Below are 11,847 nucleotides of genomic sequence, written 5' to 3' on the forward strand. Positions count from 1 at the left end.
CGTGTTAAAATTTGATGTTCCTCCAGCGTTCTTACGTCAGTCTTTAATGTCAGGTGATCCTTCAAATGTCAGTGTAAATTGTTGAGTGTACCATTAGTGCTCAGTCGTGTTTTTCATAGTTACCAGTGCCGATGGAGTTTTTTTTTTTAGAGCGTCATATTCTGCTGGAAAAGTTTCATTTTAATGGTAATATGCCATGAGCGGAGGTGTATGAGTAACTTCACAAGTTGACCATAGTCTAGAGCGATGACATGCTCATCTACTCCCAGAACCTGGCAGAACGAAATGTTGCAGCTCGTCCGGTCTTCAATGATGAGCCCAAAAGAGGCCACTTCACAGAGCCGGCCCAAGGCTTAAGAGAACTGAGAGGCAGGACAAGATGGCGGGCTGGACTTGGTTAACTTTAGATTTTACACAAATCTCATTGTTTTGTTTTTCACCTAAAATAGTAATTAAAACATCCAAGATGTGTTTTGCCTCATCAAAATGTGGAATTTGATCAGCAAACTACTCATTCTAAGACAACTATGCCTTGGGCTAAATGACTTGGCTTCAAGTACGATGCCACACGATTCAGAAATGAAGGTACAGACTGCACAAACAGATAAACGACATGATGCATCTCATTTCACCACAACTAAAGGCAGCGACAAAAAAAAAGTCAAGCTCTCACGATGATGACATTTCTCATGCAACCCTTTAGCAAGCCTACATAGTATTTATGCCTAAAAGTCACTGCATGGGTAAATAAGAAACAAGCAACACACACACACACATATATATATATATATCCATGGGCCACTGTAAAGTAATATGGTTCTGTCATAACGTTTTGAATGAAAATCTGCATTTGGATAAGACACCTTTAGTATAGTTTTGATTTTAAGGCATAATAAAGATCAAATGCAAGTACGAGTGGATTTACATTGAAAATTTCAAACGCATCAAGAAAACCATGTGCTAAGGAAATTTCAAACCATTTGGAACGCACAGAGACGAGCTTTTGTGCAAAAATGAACTTAAAGGTGCCTTTAAAAAAGTGTCAAAGTACTTTTGAAAACAAAAAAGCAAACCCCCAATAGGTGGCAGCAAGAGGCCGCTTTATTTGAGTAAAGCATTGAACGATTCATTCAGCCAAAGAAGCCAATAGGATGAACGGACAGTTGAATCAATCCCTGAATCATCGACTCACCCGAGTCTTCTTGGCGAAGGCCTGAATCGTTCGTGCAGGGAAACGTCGCTGTGTATTATTCAGAGATGGCCAACTGTTCTGCTGTTTATTTTATTATACTTATCGCAATGATTTTACTACTACTATCAATAAAATTAATATTAATAATGATAATATTGCCGGAAGTTGTACAGCGCATGCGTCACGTGTTCATCATCAGCATCCATGACAACCGTCCTGTGGGTGTTGTTTGAATCTCGCTGTGTCGATTGGCATCTGATCTCTGCGTCCTCCGTGACAATTTTTCCAGATTATCGATATTATTGATCGTTGGATACGTCGATTGATCGCCTGCTGTTCCCATCACTCAGGTTTGACCCTTTTTATTACGCTGTGCTTTGTGTTTGTGTTCAGTATGTCTTGTGTTCACTACAGGTTCCAGAGTCGACTCACCTACGACTCGCTCCAGTTTGAAGGCCTCAACATCAGCGCGGGGGAGCTGAAGCGGCAGATCATGAGGAGCAAGAGGCTGAAGTTCTGCCAGCTGAAGATCAGCAACGCCCAGACTGATGAAGGTGAGTTGAGGAAAAGACACTTCAACTGTTCTACGCTAACATTAGATGCGTTATATCAGACACTTCTGGAAGCTGTAAGGTGGTGCTGATGCTGACATGTAGGGATGTTTTGGCTGTTTTAAAAGGCTAATGGCTCTCAAAGTATACCGTGCTCCATAATTATGTGCTGATTCTGATTTTATTTTGCTGTCAGAATACACAGATGATGCTCTCATCCCTAAAAACACGTCGGTCATCATCAGACGGATCCCTGCGGCGGGACTGAAGTCCTCAAACAGAAGATTTGTTGGGTAAGTGCTGTGAAATGAGCACACGCGTCCTCTGTTAGATGTTATATGAAGACTCCTGGTCTGTCCCTGGTGTTTTAATCACACAAGCTCCTTTGTTTTGCAGACATCAAGCTGGACGCTGGCGTGAACCTTCACCTAGAGCTGATCCTTCACTCCTCTCACTGGAGCAGTTGTTGAAGGTATTGAACAAATGAATAGCACAATAGCAAAACGCAATGTAAAGCACACAATATACGCACACGCACTCAGCTTCTTAGGGAGATTTGAGATTGTTTGAAGGGTTGAGGGTGAAAAAGATTCAAATGTGCAAATGCCTGTGAAACAGACTGAGAATCTGGCTGAGGCAAAGGCGTCAGAGGAGGACAAGCTGAAAGCGGTGATGTACCAGTCCAGCCTGTGCTACTACTCCAGCAGGTGAGCGTTCAGACACTGACAGGTTTGCTTTGTGAGAGATGTCTGAGCTGATTCTCATGGTTCTGATGTTCACTAGTGAGGCCATGAGGCTGCTTGGGATCCCGGGACACCACATTAGGCACTGCCCCACTAATGTGGTAACTGGGTTTTCCAAGCTCACGGTTGCTGTGAACTTGAGCTCTTGTCCTCATCAGTCAGATTGTTTGCTCAGAGTTTGACTGTCACTCCTCAATTCACAGGGCAGCCGCTCCGCGCCGCACAAGCGCATCCGGAAGAGCACAGGGATTCCCCGCAGCTTCCTGTTGGAGGTGGACGACCCAGACCGAAAGGGAGTCATGATAGACGGCAGCGGCCGATACGTCATTCCCATCATAGACGCGTGAGTAAACTGTACTTGGCATAGCCGCATGTTCTAGTGTTTGTCCAAATCTCACATGATGTCTGCTTGTGTGTGTTTGCGCTCGATCTGTTCAGTGAGGCCTATGCTGCTGAGAAGAGAAAGAGGCCGTCCTTCTCCTGCCAGACCGAGCCTTTGCCCTCCTCGTCCTCAGCAGGTGCGGCATCTTCGGTCCGGGACGCCGGAGGGAAACGGTCCCGCTCCCCATCTTCACCAGAGACGCGCGGCGACCAGAAGAGACCACGTCGCTGAGAGACCTTCATCCAAGAGACCTGGAGCCGACGTGTAAATATTGTACATAGTTTATTAATAAAAGATAATAAAGATTATAGCCGCATGAACTGTGTGGACTGGTTAACCTTCACTCCAGCAGTGCAACACACACATACACACACACACACACACACACACGAATGAATTCATAAACACAATATCATGAAGTTTTGCTTTAATTTAGGAAAAGAGAAACTCTTCTGGGCTAAAATCTGATGGGTTTTTTTCAGCGTTCTTACTTCAGTCTTTAATGTCAGGTGATCCTTCAAATGTCAGTGTAAAGTGTTGAGTACACTATTAGTGCTCAGTCGTGTTTTTCATAGTTACCAGTGCCGATGGAGTTTTTTGAAGCGTCATATTCTGCTGGAAACGTTTCATTTGAATGGTAATGTCCCATAAGCGGAGGTCTTGTGAGTAACTTCACAAGTCGGTCAAAGTCTACACCGGTGACAAGCTCATCTACTCCCAGAACCTGCTACTCTCTACCTACACGCTGTCAGCTGATGTTTCAAAACCTCAACACTCGCATACAGAACAGCCTCAGCGTCTGCACCACTTATCGGCACTAGCTGCAAGTCTACACCCCCTCTGTCCAGAAGTGAGCACAGCCTCTTTTGTTTAAAGGTGCCAACTGACCATCAAAAGTAAAAATGACTCATTTTATCTCATCCCAACAGGGAAACCATCAACAATAAAGAATGAGTTACTATCTGGTGTCATGGCTTTGCAATTAAAACAAGTTTAGTTATAATGGAGGTCATTGGGGGCAAAAACAGCCACTTGAACAATATGAACAATACATAAGGGTTAAAAGTCTAATAGTCGGCTTGGTTAAAACCAGGCTAAATCTAGGCTGTCAGTGAGTGTGCACCCCTAACCCCGCCTCTCACAGTGACCTCACTAGCTCCGCTGAGTGCTTTGTGTCTCAGATTGCATGCAAGTCTGCAGCCAGATACTGCTGGAAGCTAGTCATCAAATACACAGGAACGAATGACTACACGTGTCAATCTGTCTATTAAACTATCTAATCTGTCTAGTCAGTCTTTTATTATCTTTTATATGCAAAAATATTCATTCATAAAAACATATGTATATATGAACACTGGGTCAAATAGGGTCCGTGCATTTTAAATCTAATAACAAAAATAACCCAATGTTGGTTTTGTCCATATTTAAATGAACGTGTGTAAACGCACGCTTTGATCAAACCTTTTATTCCCCTTGATGATATTGTGCTTTTTTTTCCCCTCAATGCCCTCCAAAGTTTCAATGTTTGGCCGTGTCTGCCATATCTGTTTTGTTTAAAAAAAAAAAAGGAAAAAAAAGGAATGCATCGGTTCCTGCATGTAGAATTCAGAAATCTCATGGCATTGAAAGAAAACTGGCAGCAGTTGAGTGCCGAGGTCAAAGGTCAGATGAGCAGGCATCACACCTGATAAACACCTGGGGCAACTGTACAGTAAAAAAAAACAAAAAAACAACAAGATTAAGAAATATTGCTTTAATTTGAGAGAGACAAAAAAAACTCTTCCGTGTTAAAATTTGATGTTCCTCCAGCGTTCTTACGTCAGTCTTTAATGTCAGGTGATCCTTCAAATGTCAGTGTAAATTGTTGAGTGTACCATTAGTGCTCAGTCGTGTTTTTCATAGTTACCAGTGCCGATGGAGTTTTTTTTTTTAGAGCGTCATATTCTGCTGGAAAAGTTTCATTTTAATGGTAATATGCCATGAGCGGAGGTGTATGAGTAACTTCACAAGTTGACCATAGTCTAGAGCGATGACATGCTCATCTACTCCCAGAACCTGGCAGAACGAAATGTTGCAGCTCGTCCGGTCTTCAATGATGAGCCCAAAAGAGGCCACTTCACAGAGCCGGCCCAAGGCTTAAGAGAACTGAGAGGCAGGACAAGATGGCGGGCTGGACTTGGTTAACTTTAGATTTTACACAAATCTCATTGTTTTGTTTTTCACCTAAAATAGTAATTAAAACATCCAAGATGTGTTTTGCCTCATCAAAATGTGGAATTTGATCAGCAAATGTAGTGGTTTTCTTGGTTTTTCTCTTACTAAATCAAACTCAGTCTGGAGGTTATGAATATCAGAAGAATATACTTTATTGTCGACAACAAAGGAGAACTTTCAGGAGACCCCCAGTAGCATCTATGTCTGAAAAATTCTGACTCACTCAAATTCTAGCCTGTTTAAATAGTCTTCTACACCAGTTTTTTTCTTTGTTCTCCATATATTACACAAATTCCACCTAGGTTAACCCCTGACCTCAATTTCCACCTAGGTTAACCCCTGACCCAAACCTGGTAACTATATAACTTATCCAGTTCTTGTGATATGGTAATTCTTCTAATGGTATGCAAGTCTACAAGCAGATTATATACATACACTTTGAATATATATATTAACTTCACACTTTAAAGAGTATAAAATCCACCTCATATAATCCCTCCTCTTAAGACTTTAAGTCTTAATAGTCTTGCTTTTGGCCCATAGTGCAACTCTATGATCTAGCCCTCAGCCATATTACCTAATGACAAATATATGTCACAGTATTATTACAAATGACCAAATCATGTAATTGCACTTTGGAATAAAATCACGCCAAACCTCTGTGTCCTGTTCTGACGAGGACACAGTAAAAGACTTGATTCTATTTTGTTGATATCATCATAAACGTAGTATTTTAAGCATACAATTAGTTATCTATTTGCTTCTGGGGGTCATGATTATTTAACATACAGTAAAGAATAAAACTAAAACAAAAAATAAACATGCACAATCTCCCAATCTAGGGTCACAACACAATGTTCTAATCTAACATCCACACACATAATCCGTAGAGTATGTTGATCTTCAGCCCAGATACTTTGCGTATCGTAGAGAGCCGCCGTTTTGGGGTAGAGGTTACTAGCACTTAGCACCCAAGGCATGGATCCTCTTCATCATCCTCTTCTTTATCTAAACTATAAAAATTTTTAGCACTAGTTCGTCTTTTTGACCCTAAATCTGGCACATACTTGCGAGCATTCTTTGTTTCGTTCAGGCCTTAAAAAGTGTTGCTAAAGACTTTATGTTGAGAGTCTATAACCTGAAGTTGTGGTGATTATCATCACTTGAATTTGTGGCACCTTCTGTATTTGTCACTCAGGTATATAATCAGAATTACTCTTTTAACTGTTCTGATGAACTCCTTCTGCCACACTTTGCACTTCGTTGAGCTTCAAGAATTTCTGCCTCCTCTGTTTCCTGTTAACTTTCTCTTGCTGGAGCTTTTTCCTTTGGCTGTCTTGTGCTGTGGTCCAGATGGTATCCAGTTGATGGCATCCCCTTTGACAACCCTGGCATAAGGTCCATTTCTCCTGACTTCACTCCACTTTCTCCAGAACACCTCAGATATACTCGATCACCGAATTAATCTCCTGCTTCTGGTCCTTTCTGGTTTCCTGTACAGATATCGCTTTGCACATGGCAGTTAGTTTCCTCATAAAAGACCAAACCTCTTTCCAATGCATTAGAAATGTTCTCCAAACATTCCACAAGGTTAAATAGGAGATTACATGCAAGGGTCGACCCAATAGTACTTCATGCAATGTTAGTTGCTTGTTTCTGTCAGTTTTCATGCAATCACTTGTTAATGCAAAAAGGTAACAAAGCAATCCAGTCAAGTTTATTATTTTACACATCTTGTTAAACTAGGCCTTGATGAATCATCTTTAGCTCTTTCAATCATTCCTTACAATTGTGTGTAATTGCTCAATTTTTTTTTTCCAATTTCCAATACTTTATCAACACATTTACTTATCTATTCTCTGAATCACATATCCACTTATTTATCTACTTAATTACCTTTATTCACTTTAATTGACTTTAAGTACTCTAATTTATTTTTCAATATAGACACATTAAACTTATTTCTAAAGGTATTCCAAATATGAGACTTACTTCTCTTGTCATAAATATAGTACCTGTTTCTTCTTCCCTGCTCTGCTGATGGAATTACTTTCACTCATTTACCACAACTGTTATTTCCAAAAGTTTGTATCTCTTGCCCTAAGCTAGTTTTATTATATCACAACATCCACTATCAAGTTCTTGAATAACCCATTAGATCTATTGTTGTTCCTCTACTCACATTCTACTTTGCAAAAATGTCACATGTGGACAACAATTCAATAATTACTGCATTCAGAAATGAGATCATTATCCTTGCTGCCCAATTTTCCTTACCACTTCACCCTTGATTCAAACCATGTACATTTCAAATGCCAATATATGGAAATGCTGTTGTATCAACAATCTGTACTTCCTATTACAAAAATCATATCTATCTTTTTTTGCTTCCCTTTGATGCTACACATGTTCATAAAGACTAGTACGTTGTTTATTTGTACTATAATCTAATTAAGGTTGTGACTCTATACTAGTGTTAGACCTGCTACTTTATTTTCTTTAAAGCAAAATCAATTTCTTATTTAGCAGCTTAACAGTTATTATTGCATCTTGAATAGATACAGAATCTTGTTAACACTAAACCCGTCATCCCTAAAAAGTTTTATTTATGTCTTTTACTTAGCTTGAGCTAAATGTACCTGCAGACAACTAAGTCCTACACGTTACAATATCCATCTCGAAATATTCTAAATCCTTTTATGCATTCTAATGAATGTATAACAGCCTATTTACTTTAAGTGTAACCAAGTGTCTACCCTCCTCTGATAATTAACTGAACAGAAATAAATTACTTTAACATATTTGGTATCCAAACTAACAAATTTAAGTGCAGCGCGTGTTAGGAACCTCTGCTAAGAAATTCTCTATCACTGACTGTTCTTAAATCATAAATTTTACAACATCTACTTTTGTCTGCTTTGACTAATGTCATAATCAAAAATTAAATTCAAATCAAATTCAAATAGAATCCATTTTATTCTTCACCTATACAATCACAACCAAATTGAAATTGACTTTAATTAGAAATGCCATAACATATCTAAGTGTTTCTTGATTGCTATGTTCTCAAAAGTTTCAATAATGCCTATTCCAGCATATAACAGACCTGCATCTGGTTTAATTTTAATTAATCCTCCCTATGCTGGCTAGATTTGTTTTTCCTTAATGTCCTGAACTGTTAATCATTATTAAAATTTGACACCTAAGTAATTTCTTATTTCTGAGCTATTTCTTATTTTGCATTTTCTATTAATTAACATTTTTCACTTTTCAGCATTTTCAGCTCCTAATTCCTTTCTGTTCTCACATCAAACTGGTTATTCATAAATTTTTGTTGTAATTTTCTACAAGTTGACTGAAAAATCACTGGATTTCTTTATAGGTTCCTCTCTATCTGATCTGATTATTCATCTTTAGTCCTTAATCCTTTTTGCTTTTAATTATTTCTTCACATATGTAAAACAACCTATTTTCTGTTTTTAAACACTTTTCTCTTTCAAATATTCTTTTAGTACATTTAGAATAGTTACCTTTTGACCTATTCAGTACTGTGAGTTCATTTCACTTTTTTTTTTTTTTTTTTCATTCCCTTTAAATATAAATCACTTTTCTGTCTTAATCTCTGACATAATTTTTCTCTTAAATCTTGGTTTAGTTTACTCAAAATAAGTTTTCCCTAATTTTTAACTTAAATATTTAATTCCATCAACTTCTAACCCAAATTATTTTTTGTGTTATAAAAGCTGTCTCTTTTTCTTTTATTAGTCACCACCATGCATTATAATTTGTCCTCCTATGTTCAATAATCTCTATGAATTAACCTATGAAAATGAACCAAAATAATTTAACATTTTTCATAATTTATCATTTCAACATAACACATTTAAAGTTTCATCGTACATTATCATCTAAGACTTTTCTTACAGTTTACATGATACTTTTCTTTTTATCATATTGATAGGAGTCTGATTTGATACAAGAATGGGTAGCTACACTTTTGCTCTTATTTTGCCCTCTGAGTGGTCACATTGTTCTCAATTTGGACTATAGGTCGACTGCTTTGAGATGGACTGCCAGACTCCCCCTCCTCACACCCTGAGAAGACAACTGGTTCATAGATTGGTGTAGTCTTTTCTGTGGTGTCCATATCAGGGCACAGTGTTTCCCCCTTCTTTCTTAGTGCTGGCTTCTTTCATTGAGCTGTTGTAAAGTTCTGGTGGAGCGCTTTTTCTCTTTGATCAGTTCATCATTAGCTTGTTTGCCTCTTTTTAGTGTCTCTGAACATAAGTAGCCTTTCCAGTCCTCAGTAATTTCTGGGCATGCAGTGCCTGCTTCACTGCTTTCACAAATGTCCACAGCCAACAGTTTTTCCATTGTGTTTTTCAAACACCTTTTCCATTTGCCAGTGCACTCAGAGATGTCTAGTAGATAAGAGACCACAGTCCCCCAAAGTCCATCCTTTTGTCCTCTTTATTAATATATGGAATTTAACTCATAACCTATAAAATATTTCCTTCTTTCCCATTTTTTTCCATCAAATGGAGACTCCTCTCATCTATTTTCTTCCCCTTATGGGAACTTAACACTTAACAGTTTATTTTTCTCTAATTCACAATCATTTTATCACATGTAAATATGTTGAATTTTCTATTTCTTTAGTGTTATTCTAATAAATTTCTTTAGCTTCAGATTATGCTTTACTTTACATTTCGCCTCATCTATGCTAGTGTTTCTCTACTAACCGGTCATTTTTACATCGAATTTTAATTTCCCTAACATTTTCTATACTCAGTTTCTATTTTCTCACTGCTTGCATCAAATGTTTCTTCTGTTTGCCATTTGTCATTATCTTATCTTTTATTTTCTCTGTCACGTATTTTAGTATTGCATTTTTTATTTCCATATCTGTTTTTCCATACCTGATTTAATTTAATAGTATTACATGGTGGCCCAATATCTGGTATAACTGTTCAAAATCATTACTGCTATACCTCAGGGTTCATATTATTACTTAAACTCACATATTTATTTACTAAAAGCATTTTTCATTTTTGAATTGCAATGTTTACTTATCAATTTAGCTTCTTACTGCTTAAACTTTAAAATTAATTTTTTAACTCACTCTAATGCATTCTTTAACATTTACCTAGCTTCTATGATTTTCATCTGAATCACTGTACTTTACTACAAACAAATGACATAGCTGACTTTGAGAAAGATGACAAAACATTTTTTTCCCCTTAAATCCAATCAAATTCTCTAAAGTCAATTATTTCTTTAAATTGTTACTGCTTTTTTCTTTTTATCTTATCTGTTCAATGTGCCTATATTGTAAGCATATTTTAAACATCTAATTTTATCTATGAAACAGTGGACTTATTTTTTCCTATTTCTATTTTATTCTTTTTCCTTTCTGTAATTTAAGTTTTTAGCTCTTAGGTTTTCTTATACATTTTAAAACTTATTTTGTTACACATTTTATAATTAAATCTTCAATTAATCAATATTCATTTTCAAGTTTTCTTTTTCTATTTTATTCTCAATCAAAGAACTAACTTATATGTTATTTATCCATACTTATTTATTAAATCTATTTGTTTATTACTACATTCTTTTACTCCATATTACCTTTATCTCTATATATATTGATCACTATGGCTTCATTTATTCTTTTTCATTAGTAAAGTTTCAAACTCTTTTCTATATAATATAACTCTATTATTAGTTTTTCTTCATTTAATTTATCTTACTATACTACTTTATAATTTATCTATTCAGTAATAACTTATATTCTATCCAAATTATGTTAATGTCTATGTCATTATTTCATCTATAGTTTGATCTCCTCTCATTAACTCTCCTCTTCTCTGTTTCCCTAGTGCTGTAAATAGGCAATCTATTGTTCACACATGGACACCATAAATCTCTCCCTTACCCCCTCCTGGAGCAGACTGTCTTTCACCTATTGCTATGTCAGGAATTTAAGTTCACTCTGCCTATTGTTCTTTTTTAACATATTCAAACTTAAAACACAAAGATAATTTCAGAAAAATGTTTATTCTTCTGCTTTTTACTCTGAGTCTTTCAAATGCACATGTTCCATTAGTTTTAATTTAGGTGACTCCTTTCTTTCTATCATAATCTCTTCTCTTAAACTGCATCAATCACTTTTCTTCTTGCTCTTTAAATCACACCACACATATGCAGCCCTCCTTTTATATTATAGTATACTATAATCATTATTTTAACCTACTCTTTTTTGAAAACACATTCAAAACACATTTTTAACACATTCACACTTCTAATCTTATTACTTTTCCTCTTCTCATTCACTCCTCTCCTCCACTCAGTGTAACAGGAGCTGCATCCCCCATCCTCATTTCATTCAAGGAGGAGGAAGGCAGTCTTCTCTGCACACCAATGTGGACTATTTTGCCTCAACCTGAAGCAACAAATACACAAACACTACAATTAAATAAATACTCTTCACTACACTCCTCTTGAGTGACCTGTCCGAGCAGCCCTCTAACCTTAGAGCGGTAACCACAGGCTTTCGCCTACCCATGCAGCCCTTTGTTTATCTCCTCAAACAAAGCGGTATCGTAGGTCTTAGCGCGCATCTCTCTACTTTAATCTGCTTTAATCTCTTAACTGTTACCACACATTAAGGACTCTCTCTTAAAACTTATAAATGCTCTATGCATATCTTACATCATTAATAATTTCCCAAATCTGGGTAACAGTTACTAGTTAATGTTTATCCTA

At 37.0% G+C, this 11,847-nt stretch overlaps 1 protein-coding gene across 2 annotated transcripts; it reads left to right on the top strand.

The window, feature by feature from the left end:
- The first annotated feature begins 33 nt into the window (after positions 1–33).
- Positions 34–3,182, top strand: LOC141375683 (E3 ubiquitin-protein ligase RBBP6-like). 2 transcript variants are annotated; one of them, XM_073910531.1, is made up of 7 exons: positions 542–1,746; positions 1,940–2,036; positions 2,140–2,215; positions 2,362–2,450; positions 2,527–2,587; positions 2,690–2,829; positions 2,925–3,182. In XM_073910531.1, exons 1-7 carry the CDS (start codon positions 1,587–1,589, stop codon positions 3,097–3,099), a joined length of 798 nt encoding a protein of 265 aa, XP_073766632.1. In that variant the 5' UTR covers positions 542–1,586; the 3' UTR covers positions 3,100–3,182. The 2 variants fall into 2 exon arrangements, with proteins under 2 accessions (XP_073766633.1, XP_073766632.1); XM_073910532.1 differs by lacking the exon at positions 2,527–2,587 and having other exon boundaries at positions 34–1,746.
- Positions 3,183–11,847: the final 8,665 nt, after the last annotated feature.

Source organism: Danio rerio, chromosome 8, assembly GCF_049306965.1.
Source record: "Danio rerio strain Tuebingen ecotype United States chromosome 8, GRCz12tu, whole genome shotgun sequence".
In the NCBI taxonomy this organism is placed as follows: domain Eukaryota; kingdom Metazoa; phylum Chordata; class Actinopteri; order Cypriniformes; family Danionidae; genus Danio; species Danio rerio.

Excerpts from the sequence above, each read along its gene's own strand:
- LOC141375683 (XM_073910531.1), top strand. The coding sequence starts at position 1,587 with ATGTCTTGTGTTCACTACAGGTTCCAGAGTCGACTCACCTACGACTCG. Across the intron at positions 2,037-2,139 it reads TCAAACAGAAGATTTGTTGG|ACATCAAGCTGGACGCTGGC; the intron begins GTAAGTGCTGTG and ends TTTGTTTTGCAG. Across the intron at positions 2,451-2,526 it reads CTGTGCTACTACTCCAGCAG|TGAGGCCATGAGGCTGCTTG; the intron begins GTGAGCGTTCAG and ends GATGTTCACTAG.